The 19818-nt window shown below is 37.0% G+C and overlaps 1 protein-coding gene across 1 annotated transcript in view; it reads right to left on the bottom strand.

Annotated features, from left to right (window-relative positions):
• Positions 1-19818, bottom strand: part of COG3 (component of oligomeric golgi complex 3) — a 72309-nt gene that overhangs the window by 28952 nt on the left and 23539 nt on the right. The window contains 8 exon segments of the mRNA XM_027873700.1: positions 2186-2275; positions 4233-4357; positions 6046-6151; positions 13145-13305; positions 16345-16484; positions 17400-17491; positions 19011-19137; positions 19768-19811. Coding sequence (XP_027729501.1) covers positions 2186-2275; positions 4233-4357; positions 6046-6151; positions 13145-13305; positions 16345-16484; positions 17400-17491; positions 19011-19137; positions 19768-19811 — 885 coding nt within the window.

Consider the following 19818-nt stretch of genomic DNA (forward strand, 5'->3'; position numbering starts at 1 on the left):
GGTCCATAAGTATAAAAAGAAAAACTCTAAGCTAAAGACTTTGGGTGTGTTCCCCACTTTGGATTATCCATTCACGGCACAGTGCTTCTCTTGAACTTCCTTGCATCCCTTCCTTCATGGAGTTTTGTAATTCAATTTCACTTTCAAAGCACAGGCCAGATTCTTCAGGGATACATAACGTAGTCTGTTTTTTATGTAAAGGGAGTCTATATACTATTGGTGTTAATCAAGCAGGAATGTAAATTTGGGAGATAATCTCTAGTGAAACAACGTAACAGAAAAAGCATATTATTCTTCCTTTATAAGCAATTAGTTTAACTTTTCAGGGCTTAAAGTAAAAAAGAAAAAATTATCCACTTCTCCTCCCCCATTCCACAGTCATTTTCAGCACAAAACAAGCTAAGATCCTTTGTGTTTTCTTTTATGCAATGTCAGGTAAACAGGAAATCAATCAACCATCAAGCATTTGTTCATTAAGTTTGGTACATACCAGATATTATTCTAAGCAATGGAAATACTGGGTTTATTTCTTTAAGATCTGTTCCCTTTTAAAAGTAATTCTTATTAAGATGAAACTTAAGGAATTTAAAAGCATATTTTACAAAGCTAATACGGTCCAATGTATAGAAAATGGTGGCATATTTGCTTTCTTAAACAGATTTTGAGTGTTACTTCATGAGGAAAAAATAACATACAAGGACAAGAACTTCTTTAAAAAGAAAAAGTTTAAGACTATCATAAACTACTTTTATAAAGTCATCTTTTTAAAGGTTGAGATACCAAAAAGTACATGGCACTTCAGCCATGAAAATAAAAAAGTTAACACTCATCAAATTGATTGTCTGCTCATCCACTTAAGCCCCTTACACCAGAAACATGGAACAGACATGGCAATGATATACATAAGCTTAAGATATACATAAGCTTAAAATGTGGGAAACAGAAAATACAAGGTCCTTCTTTTACCTGTAGTAATAGGTCTGTGGTAGAGACAAATGAGAGGCCAGTGTCACTTATAGCCTACTAATTAGGATAGAAAAAATATGAATGGTTCCAACTTAAGACATAAATTGTTTAAATCTTAACTGTCTGTCTAAAAACCTATCCTCTATCCTCTCCTTGTACACTTGTCAAAATCTTAATCCCCAGTTCCCTAACATAAGAAGGTGGGAATGAACATACATGGAAGACAATAGGGCTGGTCTAACATATCCAACATCTTGGGGGAGGGGCAATACTACTTTCTGCTGACATGAAACCTTGAAAATGTTAAGTCTGGAATTAAGATAGAACAAGATGCTTGTGAGGCATGGAAGGGCTTGGAAAAGAAGCCACAACTCCAAGGAGGGAAGAGAATCACTATAGTTCCCTATATACTTGAAATAACTGCCATGTACAGGGATGGACCAAGGTAGCAATGCCAGACATATATCCATCCCTTTCTTGCTGGAAATGTCCAAGGAACAAAAGGAGAAGTAGGGAAGAGCAATGGTGGCAGAGAAATCGTCCGGATGGAACCCTGGGTTTCAGAAAGACTACTCCAATACTGCAGAGAACAATCCTTAACTAACCCCATGAGAAAACCCTGAGTAAACTCAGAAAGTTTAAATGTCCCATCCAGCTTTCTAAAACTGCTGCTGCTCCATGAAAGCTATAGTCATGGGCTAGAGTAATGCAGAACTTTTCCAGTCCTATTTTCCCAATAGCTAGAGATGTAAACAGATGCTTCAATACTATGGGATTCACAATATTCAAAGAAAGTGGGCAAATGATTAGTATGCAAGCTAATTACATTTTGAAAAAGAAATCTCTGCAAAGAAAAAGAAAAGGCAGTTATTTCTAATTTATACTATCATTATCAATACCCAATTAGATTTGGATTTTAAAAAATGATTCCTACTGTTTTAGCCAAGAGAATTCTGCTAATGTACCACCCTGGCTGAGCAGGTTCTCTTAATGCTGCTCTTAAACACCATGGTTACATACGTATTATTACACTGTCTTTAGGGCAGCCCTACAATGAAACATTCTCGTTCTTCCCAAGGGGCACACAGGCAGCATAGTCTGACAAGGGACTAAATTCTACAGTCAGATGACTGGTAGCTTCTGTCTCTGCACATGAATGTGTAATGTTCCACAACACCATTAAGGACCACAAATTTTCATCTAACACTTTTTGTCAAACCTTATTTTTGGAGATTGAATCTGAAGCTCCCAGTAATGACTGAATGCAAGCTGACAAGGCTTCCTGAGATAATCCTTGGAACACTGCCCTCTGGTGGAGTAAAAAAAAAAGGCTATAAGCATTGATACAACATTAAAAAACAAGAAAATGTAATATGGAGTTTTAAAAAAAAAAAAACTTTCCTCCAGCACCTGATTTTTAAAATGAATGACAAGGATGAGACATTTGAATATAACTGTCTAAAAGATCCTGGACTCAAGTTCTCCACTATACTACTCTCTAGCTACGAGATCTTGGGCAACCCATTCTCCATCTCTGGGTTTCCATTTCCTTTTCCATTAAAGGAAGGAATTTAATTATCTGATTAAGTCCCTTCAACTCTAACAGTCTGATTCTGCAGTGTGTAACATTTAATAATTGATATATTCTATGGCATGGTACTATTTCTTCCAATTAACAAAGAGAATACAAATCTATCCCGGAATAAAATCCCTGAAACTGGTTTGATAGGAAAACCAAATTTGATTTAAAGGAATGACTTAAGTAATTATTTAAGTAGTGAGTCATTTTCTAAGTTCAACAGAAGGTGCTTTTCCTCACTAGTATCTCTTGCAAGCGCTCAGCTATAAAGAAGGGGTAATGGTGATGTGAGAAGAAGGAGGGGAATCAGAGTTCCCTGCAGCTAACAAGAGCTACAGAGCTACCAGCTGTGATCTACTCCTAGAGACAAAACTCTCTACTCATTCCTCAAGCAAAGATTTCCACCACTTGGCTGTCCTCCAACCTCCAACCTCCAGTGAGCAGGCATCCTTTATTTCCACAAACAAATATGTAAATGCAGCTGCATGGATTCCAATGCAAAATACCTGATAGCCAACTCTGTCAATAACCATACAAACATCCCTTTTCTGACTCTTCCTTCCCACCCTATCACAGAAGATGGGTGAGGATATAAATACCCAAGCCTCTCACTGGAAAGGATCGTCAGCAAGAAACCTGGGCATCTCTAACACAGTAGAAATGATCTGATTCCAGTTCCAGAAAAGACCCAGAAGCTAGGAAAAAAGACATTTCCAACAGTGTTCCAAGACCACCAATCATAGACAACAAGAATTATGGGGGTGAAGAGGTATATAATTAGACCATTTTTCCATTCTACTCCCATGGAACAACTCTGTACCTGCCCCAGTTTAAGGGAGTCTAAACCCTCAGACATTTCCAAGGAATAAAGGTGATCACGGGAAGCCCCTACCAGCCAGGAATCTACTCACTCTTCACACACATTATTCTTAAGCACCAATGGAACTTGCCCAACTATTTCTTTCTATGACTAGGTCATCAACTAAGTCTTTTTATTTTAAATGTGACAGAGACTGATGTCAACATATGTAACTATAAATTTAAATATATAAAAATGTTATTTTATATTTTTAAAAATTATTACTGTTTTGTAGATTATAGCATTAAATAAAGTGAATCTTGAAGAACTGCAATCACTTCATTAAACAGAATGTTTTAAAATAATTAAGTTGGCTACCTGCAAAAATATGTGACTAAACCTCCTACTCATCTCTGAATACTGAACAATTTGGGGTTTTAAGAGCTACCTGCTGAAAATGCTGTTTCAAGGTGAGTTCCATTTGGGTCTAAATTGGTAGCATTATTTCTAACTATTTAAATCAGATAGATGAGTCTGAAAAAGTAATTCTCTTTTACGTGGATTTCTGTGACTATAAATATACAGAGCTGAAAAGAAACAAAAGCTATAGAAAGAATACTGGACAGGGATTCAAAAGACTTAGATTCTAAGCCTGGTTCTGTTAACTAGTTATGTAACTTCAGGCAGGTCTCAACATATATTTTGGTTTCCTCATCTAAAAACGAAAAAGTTGAGAAGAAAACTAAATGGCCCTCCTGATGCCCAATACCCTAGGATGTTATGATACTGACAAAATATTGCTCTAAGCTCTGAGAACAAAGTTCAAAATCAGTGATTTCAAATGGCAGGAAATATGAAATATAAAGAGATTAAAGTTTCCATACATACATCTATGCATCTGTACAGCTTAGAGAGACATACGAGAGTCCTTCGAACAGTAGGATACCACATTCCATGAAGATCCGCTGGTGAAACTGTGGCCTGTGGTCTAGGATTAAGAGAGTCTCCTGTGCCTACGGTCCAAACATAAAACAGCCACTCAAATTTCTTAATTGTGAATGTCTGTCTTAGAAGAATCACGTAATAAGACACTTAAGGGAGCTTCATTTGTTCTCAGGCTAACACGAAATGCAAATTAGAACAAAGTTTCATTTTTAATCAGCAACTGTACCAAGGAATGGCAAATTATGTCAGTATTAACATATTAAAATGAAACATTCATGAAAACATACAGGATTCATGATAAATACACTGCCCACAAATTGTCCCCCACTCTTGGAACACTTTTCTCCCCAAAAGTACACTGAAAATTAATGAGTTCAATAGTCTTAATGAGTCAATCTTCATAAATTATCATTTGCCATAAGCCAATATCTATTTTCAAAGCTGAATAAGAATTAGAACCAGCCATAGGCAACATAGATCCCAATATGCAAAAGGGACCAGGGAGGGGTACAATAAGGGATACTTTTAAATGCCCCAAAACTCTGTTTTCCAAGTTACCCAGGCAGGGACTTTTATCTAAGTCACTAGTCACTTACTGGTGACAACCAAACCACTAAGAAGTTGGCCACTGGCAGTAACACAGGGGCAAATGCAATCTTCAAACCTTGTCTGTGGCTCACAAAAGCTTTTTCCTAGGCTCTGCTGAAAAGGTCATATACATATAAATAAATGGATGAGAAATGGACAATTTTCGAAAATAAAAAAGAGACAATAGTATGCTATTATGAGAATGTATTTTTTTTAAGTGTTATTACATTTATTCGACAGCATTTATTAAACACCTACTATGACCACACACTGTGTTAGGCAATGAAGATAGAAAGAAGAAACAAAACCAGTCCCTGCCCTGACATTCTACAGAGGAACAAAAACAATCTATACACAGATTTAAGTAAATACAAAATATATACAACATAGCATGAGGTAAGGTAAAGATCCTAACAACTGGGGAAAAGAAGAAAGGCCCTGAGAGCCAAACCTTGTAGGCAGCTAGAGATCCTGAGACAGGGGGCTGAGGAAGCTAGATGTCTTAGGCAGTATTAATTCTACTGCTAATCTCATAGAATGGCACTGGTTTCATAAAATTCACAGCACACTGCAAGGCTTTTCCTTGGCTATGGGGATATCTGGCACTTTTGAACGAACACTGCGTGTCACCAATCACGTTAACTTCAAATTTTATAGGTCTTTTTAAAGTCACTCTGAAATATCATCTTTCCAACTCTCAGGCTGAATAATGCTACTGAAAGGCTAGAAAAGTTTTAGAAAAATTCTAGAGTAGTGGATGTTTAGAAGATCGCAAGCTATAAGCAATTTTTACATGTTAATTCTGATTCATGCAGAATCACCTCTTCAAGACAAACCACAAAAAGCAATGAGCCCTTGAAACAAAGGTTTGTTGAAGTGACTACATAAATATTTTCAGTTAGCTGTTAGCCTCGTTGTGTACTGATGTGCTTCTCAGTTTAGTGTGTGGGCTCAGAGCACTGCAGAGCGGTCAAGGATGATGCCCAGCTGCTACCCTCGACCCATCTCTCTGACACACCCAAGCAGTAACAGTAATAATAAGGATGCTGAGGTCCAAAGCCAGGGCTCTTCTCATGACGTCATGCTGCTGCTGCTGCTGCTGCTTGGTCACTTAGCTCCCTCAGTCTTCTGCTGACAAAGAAACCACCAAATATGTTTCCAAACATACCGAGTTTATTCAGGCTGTTGGACTGTGTGTCTTCTAACCGAACATCCGAAAATGAGGCTTCTGAGGGTACCTTCTTTTGTTCATCTTTTAAACTCTGTGCAATTTGCTGTAGAAAAGACAAAGGAACACACCATTTAGCAAAGCTCAGCACATTGGATAGTCTGTTTTGTTACTATACAAAAAGTATGACAGTAACATAAACTGGCTTAGAGTAGGAAATAAATAAAAAATAAAATAAATAATATCATAAATAACAAAAAAAAAAAGAAAAAGTTAAGTCATACAGATGTCATCACTATTCTCTCAGAAAAATATACAGGAATTTTACTTAATTTCAAAATCCAAATACATTGACTCAATCTGCGGAAGTCTCATTAAATACACCTAACAGATCTAAAAAATATAGTTTCCAATTTTAAGTTTGTAAACTAAACATGCAAATATGAAACACGGCAAAATTAAAAAGTATACTCTGTAAGCATAAAGTCGAACAATCCAAAATCTAATTTCCCCCCCCACTATGAAGGTAATTTTAATACGCAAAGTTTTAGAAGTTCTGATGCAAAGCAACTGTTTTCTTTAAAGTTAAACTGCTATAATCATACTTATGTTTACAGTTTTCTAAACACCCTATAAAGGCAACACATGATTGCTTCACCTCTTCTCTAGCACCTAAAAAGAATAAATTGCAGTACGCACAGATCCCTAACTACTGGGTTAATAGTGATGTTCCCAACAAACTACACTGAATGTGGTTTAGGGAGGTTGAGTGTTTGGCACATAATAAGTATTTAATAAGTGCTTTTTCATTTAATAATGATATACAAAGCAAATTAGAACAGGAAGAAAGCTGCTGATCTACTGCCAAGGAACATAGGAAAACTGCCTGACCCACAGATTTCACCTCTATTCTTACGCCAACTATCTCAGAGATGGCTGTTTTTCACAGAGGTACTAGGAGAAAAAGTAAGGGATAGTAAAACCTGATCTAAAGCCAAAAACTAGTGTTATCTACAAGGGAGCAACACCATAAGCTTTCCTAGGACAAACAGCAGTAAAGCAAAGATGCCTACTCTCACACTATTATTTTGTATAATTCTGGTAATGCTAGCTATAGAGAAGGGAACCAAATTAAGTGTATGGACTTTGAAAAAAAGAAGTTAACCCAATCTGCAAGTGTCATGATAGAATACTTAGAAAATCCCAGAAACACAAGTTTATTCTCTAATTATTTTTATGTTTCACAAGGAGAAGGAAGATTTTATCTAATGAATAGAGGTGATCATAAAAAACAAATAAATAAAAAGTTTTTGCACAGTAGTGGGAAAAACATTTGCATCAAATATCACTAATCAAAGTTTGATAGCCAAGACAGAGAAGAGATCAACCCAAGAACTAAGAGCAATTCCCCAACAGATAAGTGACCAAAAGATAAGAAGTTTTCAAAAGAATTGCAAACTACTAACAACCATATGAAAGGCTGTTCCAAATCATGAATAACAAAGATAAGAAAGTCAAAACAACTCTGAGGTTACCCCCTAAAAATCAGCAAAAGATGACCAAAAAAAAAAAAGTTGATGTAAGAATGGCTGTGAGGAAAAAAAGGCACACTAACAATATTCTGTTGATAGAACTGTAACCTGATCCAACCATTCTCAATAGCAATGGAAAATAATGCAAGATAAAAACGACTAAACTGTTTGTACCCTTAGGCTCAGCAATTCCACTCAAGGGCAAACACTCTACTTCAGGAACAAAGATGCAATATATACCAAAATATTCATAGCAGAACTATTTTTGAAAGCAAAGAACTGAAAACAAAGATGGGTATATGGTAATTGGGAAACAAGTAGAAGAAAAACTGTTGTACGTGAATGAAAGGGACTAAGAGTGTGCCATAAGAAATGATATATATGAAAAATTCAGAAAAATACGGTAAGATTTATATGGACTGACGTAAAGTGAAGTAAGCAGAACCTAAAGAACAACATACACAATGACTAAAATAATGTAAATGAAAAAATTTGAAGGAAACTGAAATTCTGGGTAACTGCAAAACCTAAATAAAGTTCTCAGAAAACAGATAATGAACCATACCCTTCCCCACTTCTTCACAGAACAGACCAGTGGCTACTAGCAAAGAATGTTGTCCATTCTATCAGATGTAATTATTGGGTATTTCTGCTTGTTATTTCTTTGTTACAAAATAGGGTTCAAATTGAAATACCCATCCTGTACCTTCAGCCAATAAATACTTACTAAACTCCTGCTATGTGCCAGACACTGTGCTATAAATCCTGGGGATAAGAGGCAGAAGACAGTTTTACTCTCAAGAAGCTTACTGTCTAATGGGGGGAAATAACATCAAAACACATACATATATAAAGCAAGCTATATGTAGCATAAATATAGAGGATAAAAATAGAGGAAAAAATTGAAAGAAGGAAGCACTGAAATTAAGAGGGGTTGGGGAAGGCTTCCTGTAGAAGGTGAGATTTTAACTGGGACTTAAAGGAAACCAGGGAGGTCAGTAATCAGAGCAGAGAAGGGAGAACATTCCAGGCACCGGAGACAGTCAGAAAAAAATACCTGGAGCTGAGAGATGGAGTGTCTTGTTTGTGGAATAGCCAGGAAGCCAACATCACTAGATCAAAGTGTTCAACAGTGAGGCCGAAAGACTAGAAACATAGAAGGCTGCTAGGTTATGAAGCACTTTCAATGCCAGAGTACTGTGCGTTTGTTTCTGGGGGCAACAGGGAGCTACTGGAGTTTACTGGGTGGGGGGGGGAAACATGATCAGACCAGAGCTTTGGGAAAATCACTCTGGTGGCTGAATGAAGGATAGGTTGAAGTGAGGAGAGACTTAAAGCAGGCAGACCCACCAGCAGGCTATAGTAATATTCCAGGGATGAGGTGATGAGGGCCTAAATCAGAGTGTTGGCAGCGTCAGAGGACAGAAGGAAGCAGATTAGAGAGATTTTATAAAGGTGAAATCTGTAGGTCTTAGAAACACCTTGGATATGGGAGTGAGTGATAGTTGTGAGCCTGAAGACTGGGAGGATGGCGTTACCCCCTACAGTAACAGGGAGGTAGATGGCAGGGAGGATTTAGGGGGAATAATTGAAGTCCATTTTGGACACATTGAGTTGAAGATGTCTACTGGACATCCAGTTCAAGATGGCAAAAAGGCAGATGGAGATGCGAAACTGGAGGTCAACAGAGAGATTGGGACAGGAAAGGTAGATCTGAGAATCATCAGCATAGGGCTGGTAATTAAATCCACAGAAGCTGATAAGAACACCAAGTGAGAAAAGAAGGGTCCAGAACAGAAGTCTGAGGGACATCTACAATCACAGGATATGATCTGGAGGATCCAGCAAAGGAGACAGAGTGGTCAGATGGGTAGGAGGAAAACCAGGAGAGAACGGTGTCCTGAAAACCTAGAGAAAGAAAACACCAAAGAGAGAGTGATGAAGAGTGCAAAATGACTGCAGAGAAGTTAAGGTGAATGAATCTGAGAGAAGGTCACCATGTTTGGCAACTAAGAGGTCATGAGCAACTTTGGAGAGAATAGTCTTGGTACAGTGATTAGGCCGGAAGCCAGACTGTAAGGGCTTAAGAAGAGAATGAGAGGAGAGAAAGTGGAGACACCTACTGTGATTAAAAAGAAAAAGCAAACAAACTATATTTTTAAAATAAGAGTATGGATGGCTGAACACACCTACCACAGGAAACACAAATCAAACTTATTCTCCTGCAAGTGAGATATCTACACCAAAAATTATATCAATACAGCCTGCCCAAAATACTAAACATATGATCACTCAGTAGATGAAAGCCCAAGTTCATCCCATTTTCACACGGAAAGAAAGATACAGTAAGTTCAGTGCCTAGCTCATAGCAGGTGATTACAAAATTCTTGTTCTATAAAACCCTTCTTGATTCCGTAAGTGCTAGTGGCCTCCTTCCCAACACTACTCTGTATCAATTCTGTATATTCTTACATATATACATAAAGTCTCATCTTACAGAATGAAAGCTCCTTGAGGGCAGAGACTTTTCAATTTTGTCTCTGTAACCCCAGTGTCTTGCACAGTACTGACGGAGAATAAGCTATTAATAAATGATGATCAACTGAACAAGTACGCGGGTTTCAAGGTACTTTCATACATATCATCTCCCACTTGATCCAGTAACAACACTGCACCACAAATAAATCACGTATTTTATTGGCAAGGCAGCATGGCACAGTGGGAGGGAACACTGGACATGGGCTAAAATCTCACTTAGACTTCAAGTATTCAACCTAGTCTGTCTATCACCCCCAACACCACCACCAAGTCTGGTATTGCACGAAAAACTCAACAGTAACTGACACTCTTAATATCTGTAACAAAATTATAAATAATGTTCATAATAACCTTAAAGCACTACAAGATCCTGATCTAATTCTTTGAAAATCTGTAAACTGGTATATGACATTTATGGTATTTCTCCACGAAACAGTATCTGCCAAATACGCAATTCAAATCAACAAACATTTACTTGGCAACTGTGATGTTCAAAGCATTGTATCAGGACAATGGGAATGACCAAATTCAGATAAGATACAATCCTCTTGGATCACAGGCATAGTGATATATTATGATACCTCAGCGACATCCAAGCAGCACCAAAAGTCATTAGAACATACAAGTGAGAAGAGTGTTTGGTTAAAGCAATACAAAACTATCATTGCTCAATGCTCAATTCTCAATATTACATTGTAGCACAGTGCCAAAGTTACAGACAAAAACAGCTCTGAAAGAGAACAGGACATAACTGGTCAAGTGAACGGTGAACGGAAACCCTGAATGGGGCCTCCTGTCCCCCACCTCCATGTAATGTCTATAATTCCCCTCATATTATTCAATATAATTCTTTTAAGCACTACTGTTAGCCCCGACTTTCCTTCTCAAAATCTATATATGAAACACTCATCTGCTAGGGGGGTTTATTCATCTCCTACACTATGGATATGTTCTCTTCCATTGTTTTTCCTAAGCTGAAAGTGCCTGTTCAAAAGATGTTAATAAGGGTACACTTATTGTTTTCTCAAAATTATTTTCTCAAAAAATATTTCATTTTCAGATAAAACTTTAGTGGACTATTTTCTACATGTTCAGTGTCATTTAAAAACTACATGGGCATTGGAGTTACACAGCTTTTAAAAAGTCTCTATAAGCAAACTCCTTTCAGAGTAAAGAATATATTCAGGTTCTGGAGATTTCTCTTCTCCCCTCAGTTTAAATTCTAGCAAGTTATGTTCTTGTTATAATGCTAAACATACAGCTTTCACACCCAAATTTAGGGTTTTTTCAGACTTAAGTATATGTAAGAAAATAATTTCCCCTACTATATTGTAGCAAACTTGAGAAATCTTATCTAATTTGATTAGCCTATTATACTCCTCTACATGAGCACGTGGCTCTATTCAGCAGACCTATTACTGCCTCTCTTCTCTTGCAGTAGCCTCTCTTCTCTTGCAGTAGAGCTCCTCAAAACCAGAAGACCTTCTTCCTTCTTTCCTAACCATCCAAATCCTACTCTATATCCTTCCTTCCTAGCCATTCAAATCCTACTCTGTAGCTCTATCTCCAAGTCACCTTTCAAACTAATGCTAATTGACAAAGGAATAAGAGAAGGTTCTTGATTTTCACAAAGGTTCTGGAAACAGATGTGGAAATCACCAACCTTTATGATCCTTTCCTCTCCAGCCTTAGTTCTGACTCTTGTACTTCACCACCTTTTCACCTGATTCAGCTGCTGCCTTCCTACTCTGGAAATTCCCTCCCCCACTGTGGCCTCCTTACCCCAAAGACCCCTCTTCCCCTCAGCCTCCTTCCTAGGGCCCAGGCCTGCCATCAATCATTCCTTTCTAGCTCCACTTCCACGCTTCAGACTACTCCAGTACACACCAATCCCAACTCAACTCCCTTTTATGTCATTTCATTGGAACTTAAGCTCCCTGAGGACAGGGATTATCTTTCCTTTCATTTATGCTGGTGTCTCTACATGTGGCCTTAAGGCCACAGGTTCCCCACTCCTGATCCAGGTACTGTACCTGGGCATACAAACACAGGAAAAAATAGTCCCTGCCCTCACAGTCTAATGGGGGATACGATTGGCAATAGCTACACACACACACACACACATACATACATACATACAAACAAGACATATAGAGAGTAGAAAATCCAAAAGGGAAGGTGTGAGAAGCTGGAGTCACAGAGGAAGATTACGTGCAGAAGGTAGGATTTGAGCCAAGTATTGAAGGAAGCCAAGAAGATCTAAGAGGTAAAGGTGAGAAGGCAAAGCATTCCAAACATGGGGGTGGAAGGGGAGCCAATGCAAATGGAAACTGGCAGTAGAGTGTCATGTTCAAGTATTACATGTAGGTCAGTGGTACAAGATCATAAGAACGAGTGGAAGGGAGTAAAGCAGAAGAAGACTGGGGTGGCAGGAAGGGGCTATGTTATGAAGGACTTTTGATGCCAAACAAAAGGGTTTATAGGTGATCCTCAAAGAGGGAGTCACTGGAGCTCAGGGCTGGAGGAGAGATAAGCTTCTATAAACTCGAGTGATCTACAGGAAGGAGAGAATGTTCCCTCTCCCTACACAAGGAGAGACTGCTAGCCATGGTCCTTGTGGCCATGCAGAACTGGCAACACTCTCTCATTAGCAAAGTGGTGACTTCTACAGATCCACAAGACTGCTTCTCTACCAATGCCGCGTACACAGCAGGTCAGAGAATTTCTGGAGCCAGCAATCACATGGATCACTGAATTGTTCTGGGATGAAATGTATGTTCCCTAGTGTTAAGGGAAGAACCGAGCAAAAAAAGCATAAAAACACGTTGGAAGGAAGACAATCCAGTCTAGAAGATTTCTACTGAGCTCACTCAAACAGCCTGATGTTATTTTTTTAGAATCTGATTTCATATACTTAATATCAGGGTTACCTTTACAGTACATCTGTGTGACAACTAAAAGGAAAAAGCCTATCTCATGGTAAGCTACTACATTAAAAAATGAAATGAAGAATAAATTAAAAGTCTTACCTCCATCATGACTAACTTATCAGGATAAGCCAGGTCTCCTGGGGCTGGTTTGTAGCCAGTGATGTCAGTCTGAATGTAAATGTGAGTCCGATAGACCAGTCGTTCTTGTACATCTTCCAACATCTGTTTTACTCCAGCTGCAAATGCCCCAAGCTGTTCAGCTGATAAAGACAAATGAAAATTTCTAAAACAATTTACTAAATCATTCAGATAAACAATATGCACCATTTGGCAGAAAACCTCTTTCAAAAGACTATGGTTCTATTCCCTTTTGCTATGCCTCACTCCAGTGACCTCAAGGAAAGTCACTGAATATCCTTAACTATTTTAAAAAGTGATTAAACTGGCTGACAGACCTCCTTACACAAATGTAGTGAAAAGTCATTCTTTTAGTAACAATACAGCTTTGCACCTAAACAGCATTTTATTGCCTTTCACAGCTCTCTTATACCCCATTTGATTGTCTTATCAACTCTTAAAATACACAGAAAAGTTGCTGTTCTCTTCATTTTGCAGAAGACCAAAGAAGCTCAGTGTCCTAGTTAATGACAGAGCAGGGACTCAAACTCAAGTTGCCTCCTAGTCTAATAGCATTTGTACTTTAAACTCCTTAAAGAGAATCAAGCAATTAACAATTACGTATAAAGCACCTATTATTTGCCAGTCACTTGGCTACTCTGTGCTAGTCACTTGAGATACAAATATGATGAATGAAAGAAGCCCTACATACAAGGAATTTATATTCTAAAAGGGGAGACAATAAGGACAAACAGAAGTACATACAGGATGAATACAAATAAATACAAAATACAGCATGTCATAAAAGTCTTAATGCAGTCTCAAGCTTTAATAATTTCAAAGTATAAATGCTATAAACTTACAAAAAACACTTAAAAACTTAATTTAAATGTTTTAAATATTAATTTCTTATTAAAATTCAACACGACCACCATGTATACAACTGTGATGTGGTATACATCACTCTGATTTTCCAAGTTTGTTAAAACTTCCATCAGCAGATGCTGCTCAGTGACTTAAAGAATACATTTGTCCTAGCCTTAAAATAATCCAAAGAATGAGGTCTTAATGCACACACAACAGTTTAAAAGTGATTCCCCACAAAAAAGTCCAATCAATGGAGATAAATCAGTTGGCCAAACAAAGGTAGCTTCTCTACCGATCCACTGCTTTTGAGAAAACGTCATTCAGAAACTTAACATATGCAATGCATAACAGAGTGCCTACCTTGCTAAAGTGAAAATGAAAATTTTCTTACTCAAAATTCACAAAACTAAGTGTAAAAGAAAATTTAAATAAACTTTAAAAATGAAGTGTTTTTTTTAAAGTTTGTAGCATTATACTTCTGATGTTATAAAAGATGGAAAAGACTTTTGGGAAACTAGTTAAATACAGGGTAGCTTGAAAGGAGCGGCACTAGCAGTGGAGGGGATGAGGAAAGATTATAAAAAGGGAATTATAAGTGAAGGGAATTAATTAATTATAAACTATATAATTAATTATAAAAAGGGATTATAAAAAATTATGAGGACTAGGGGAGCAGAGAGTGCATTGCAGGTAAAGGGGACAACTGATAGACAGGCACCGAGACAAGAAAGGAAAGTGAGGAAGACAGGTGAGTAATAGAAAACAGACCACTGTAACTGGACTGAAGAGTGTAGGAGGAGGAGGAGGAAAGGTACAATGGGGTCGTAATGAGAGCTGAAGCAAGACTGTGGAGAGTTTTATCTTTTAGAAAGACAGAGTTTATATTTTATTCTAGAGGGAATAGAAAACCATGAAGCTGACCAAGAAGGGGTGTGACATGATCAGGTCTATACCTAAGGAAAATCACTTTGGCGTGAGGGCAGAAGATGAACTGGAGTGGTGTGAGATTTGAGGCATGGAGACCAATTAGGATGCCACTGCAATAACACAGGGAAGAGGGCCTGAAATAAGATAGTAGCTGTGCGAATAGAGAGAAAGGGATGATGAAAGGTAAGAGATGCTATAGAAGTAGAAAAACAAGATCTGGCAACTGACTGGATCCGTGAGATCATCAGGAAGAGTGATGAGTCAAGGATATGCCACGGTTATGACCCTAAGAGACTGGAAGAAGGGTAGCATCTTAGAAACAGGGAAATTTGGAATGGGAGCGGGTTTGGGGGCGGGAGAAATAATGAAGTGTTCTGGACATACATACTGAGTTTCAGATGTCTTCTTGAGAAAGGAATAAAGTAAAAATGAGAAACAAGACAGTGGATGAGGATGCTTTTAAGGACAACATACCTATCACATCTCTTAAGGACAGCCTGGATAGGGGAAAAAAAAATCTCTAGGAATAAAACGATCACTTGTGAGGTATTCAACCAAAATGGTAGGACAACATTAAGAAAATTAGCTTTTCCAAGTCACAGAGAAATGCAATGCCTTCAAAATTTGTCACTTGGATGCATACTTCAGTTCCAAAGTATGACTTTCCCCTTTTCATAATTTGAAAAAAGGTACATTGTGTATAATGTGTTGTGAGAACTCTAGCTTTTACCAAATTTCTCTGTTCAGGAAGCTTCTTGGAAACGAAGTACTGTATCAAAATGCCCAATCCAAAATGTCAATCCTACCTAAGAGACTAATTTTTAAGCGTACTTAAAATGTCAACTAAGTTTTTCCTTTATTATTTGTCTAAATTTTAATCCATGTCACATAGACCCAAAAAAGTAATCATTCAAATTTTACTACCAAATTAGCCCAAAACAGAAATAAACTTCTTATGCAATCAAGGCATTACTGCCCTCTCTTGCCAACACTTTGAAACACAAATTCAGATCTATCTGGATCCCATCAGATAACATATCACAAAGAACCAAAGTACTGAGAGAGACCTTAGAAATGATCTAACTTCTTATTTTATAAATATATAAACTGAGATAAAGACAGATTATATAATCTCCCCATGGTCACAAAGCTAGTTAGTGGCAGGTCTCTCATCTCATGGCTCAGTACTCTACTGACTGATTTGTAAAAATAAACTGAGAATTAACCTAAATATTATGTAGAGTTGTATTTTTAAAAATCAACCAAATTTCCAAAATGTTAAGTATAAGAGCTACTCAAAAAACTCATCATCTACACTGTGTAGAAGACTTGCTATTTCACGTACTCATAAAAAAAAATTGAAAATTTGCTTTTTTCTTGTAAATTACCATTGTTCTGTACATGATCCTCAAGCACCTCATTTTTAAGAATTCCACAAAGTTCAGATAGAGTCTCCAAGTGAATAACATGAATGATCAGTGGCCTGAAGACATCATACAAGGACACACACAGTTTCTCCAAAAGTTCACTACAATAAAAAAGAATGACATTTATTAAAAGCAACATTTCCAGGAAACCATAATAGTACTTAAGATAACAAAACAATAAGAAGCTTAATTCTTAATTTAAGTATGAATAAAAAAGCTTTCTCCATTTGGAAAATTCTTTCCTATCCATAATCCACAATGATAGATGAAAGCAATTTTGAGGAATCTTAAAAATACGTTATAACAGCTTAGAACCAATTTACATGGCTTAGAAGCCAATAAAATTTAACTACCCTAAAAACCATGTCCTCATAAAAAATGCAATTTATTTTATTCTACATTTTTTACTTTTCCATAGAATGAAAATATTTTCAAAAGAATAATATTTACTTCCTCATATTCGACTTCACAATGAAAATGGTATCACTCTATATGTGAAAGCCATTTTCACCCTTAAGTCATTCCTCACTATAATGTGGAAGGAACTTCTGAGACCAACTCCACACGGAGTTCTACTCCATAATTTGCAAGTGAGGGAAGTTAGAGAAATTAAGAGCCAGCTAATTAATGGCAGAACAGAGACCAAAACCAGGCTCCTAGTTCTTAACAGATCTCTTTCTTTCCACAATACAACACCTCTCTAAGTAATCAGCGAGCCAATCAAAAAGTATTTTTATTATTTGTACATAATAAACAGGTTAGAAAACAGCTTTTTTTTTAATGTATTGCTTGAATCAGGAAGAAAATGGTCCCAATCACCTCCCTCTCAATCCAGCACTAAATGTTTAGTCACAAAAGGAGAATGAAAACTTTCTGCCATTTAAAAACATAATTCTCTTTTGCTGTGACACTCAATTACGAGCATCAGAACAGGCAGTTCTCAACTTATGTGAGGCCCCTGAAATGCCCCACATTAAAACTTGGAAGCAAAATGTTAAAATCCATTTACCACCTACTCTAATTTTGACGTTGGTTTTGTGAAAAATTCATTGTAAAGCTGGTGTTCATCTTGACACACATGAACCATGAAGGCACAGCCACTACGAACCTATAATCAACAAAGGTGACAAATTATTAAAAAGAAATACAATATTTCTAATATTAGAAAGTTTTTATCACCAAACTCAAGTGTGATCTTTATTAGAAACCTATTCAAATATGAACAGGCAGTTTTCAAATGAAGAAATTAAAGCTATCTATAGCCATATGAAAAAATGCTCTAAATCACTTTTGATTAGAGAAATGCAAATCAAAACAACTCTGAGGTTGCACCTATCAGATTAGCTAACATGACAAAACAGGAAAATGATAAATGTTGGAGAAGATATGAGAAAATTGCAACACTAATACATTGCTGGTGGAGTTGTGAACTAATCCAACCATTCTGGAGAGCAATCTGGAACTATGCCCAAAGGGCTATAAAAATGTGCACACCCTTTGACCCAGCAATATCACTTCCAGAGCTGTATCCCAAAGAGATCATAAGAATGGGAAAAGGATCCACATGTACAAAAATATTTATAGCATCTCTTTTTGTGGTGGCAAAGAATTGGAAATTGAGGGGATGCCCATCAATTGTGGAATGGCTGAACAAGCTGTGGTATATGAATGTAATGGAATTCTATTGTGCTACAAGAAATGATGAGAAAAAAAAAGAGAAATGATGAGCAAGCAGACTTCAGAAAAACCTGGAAAGACTTGTATGGAATGCTGCTGAGTGAAGTGAGCAGAACTGGGAGAACATTGTACACAGTAACAGCCACATTGTTCAAGAACTAACTTTGATAGACTTAGCTCTTCTCAGCAATGCAAAGATCTAAGACATCTCCAAAAGTCTCATGATGGCAAATGCTATCCACATCCAGAAAAAAGACTATAGAGTCTGAACGCACATCGAAGCATACTATTTGCACTTTCTTTCCTTCTGTTTTGTTTTGTTTCTTCTTTCCTACAGTTCCTCTTATTGATTCTAATTCTTCTTTACAACATGACTAATGTGAAAATATGTTTAATAGGAATGTATATGTAGAGGCTACATCAGATTGCACACTGTCTTGGGGAAGGAGGTAGGGAGAGAGGGGAAGAAAATTAAAAAAAACAAAAAAAGAAACCTATTCATGGAATTTTCCATTCCTTTACTTAAAATCACAACAAGCAGAAACACTGCTACAGTAAAAAGAGGAAAACCTAAAGTTTAACTGCCAGTGGCATTCATCTAAAAGGTTCAGAAAATACAATCTTGAAAAGGTCAACGTTTATTTACCTATTTCCATTTCCTGAAAACTAGTTTAATGTGATAAGTTTGCCTCCTTCCATGTACCCCCTACCTCCACATACACACACACACACACACACATATACACACACACACCTCTCTACTCTTTGAGAAAGTTAAATGGCAATTCAGATTATCTATAGCTCAGGGAAAATTAAATAAATATGTCTAGATTAGAAAAGAGAAAAGAAGTCTGACATATTTTTACATATGAGATCAAAAATGATCTACACAGATAAAACTTTTGGAGGCTTCACTTAGAAGAAATTATAAGATAAAGTTTGATTCTTACCAAGGCACAATGATCTCTGTTGTTCTGACTTGTTAACTCAGTTACAGTACTAGTAATACTAGGGCCCAGCAGAAGCTCCCTTTGATCAAGGTAGCACTGATGGATTTCATTTAAAAGTTGTTGGTATCTAACAGAAAGAAAAAAATTTTCTCAATTTAATATTTAATATTTTCACTTCAGGTATTAAATTTCATTTAAGATTCACAAGTATATCATTCATTTCAATTCCAAAAGGCACTGTGGTAGATACTGACGGAAAGAGAACAAACATAAAATATAAAGTTTTCATTCGGGGCACTAAATTTGGATTCAATACCTAAATATATTTTTCCCATTACAGCATAAAAAGTTAAATTTCTAAAACATGTTTAAAAAACTGCAAGGTCAGCTCTCAATTATCTATACTAGAGGAACATTTATATGAATAGTAAAAAAAAAAAAAAAAAACAAGTACTCTGCCAAGCTGACTAGGCACCATGACCCTGCTCTTTGCAGCAAAAAACTACTCCAGAAAATTCACTCAGAGCATTATTCACTAACTGTGGAATACAATTGGCAGGGAACAGTCCATTTTCCACATCAGCTGACTAGCTAAACCTTCAATGTGGCCCTATTTTATCAAAATAAATTTCCATAATGCAGAAAACAGGGCCATGGCCCTAGGCCAGGTTCCCATCGATAAACAATCAGGAAGGAAACAGTGTTTAAATATACAACACTCCCCCAACTGAAAACTGAACGGCTTCCATTTACTTACTCTGGTATTTTTTCAGATCGTTGCTCTACTTGTTCAATGAGAGTCTACAGT

This window comes from Vombatus ursinus, unplaced genomic scaffold (assembly GCF_900497805.2).
Source record: "Vombatus ursinus unplaced genomic scaffold, bare-nosed wombat genome assembly UNPS02014802.1, whole genome shotgun sequence".
In the NCBI taxonomy this organism is placed as follows: domain Eukaryota; kingdom Metazoa; phylum Chordata; class Mammalia; order Diprotodontia; family Vombatidae; genus Vombatus; species Vombatus ursinus.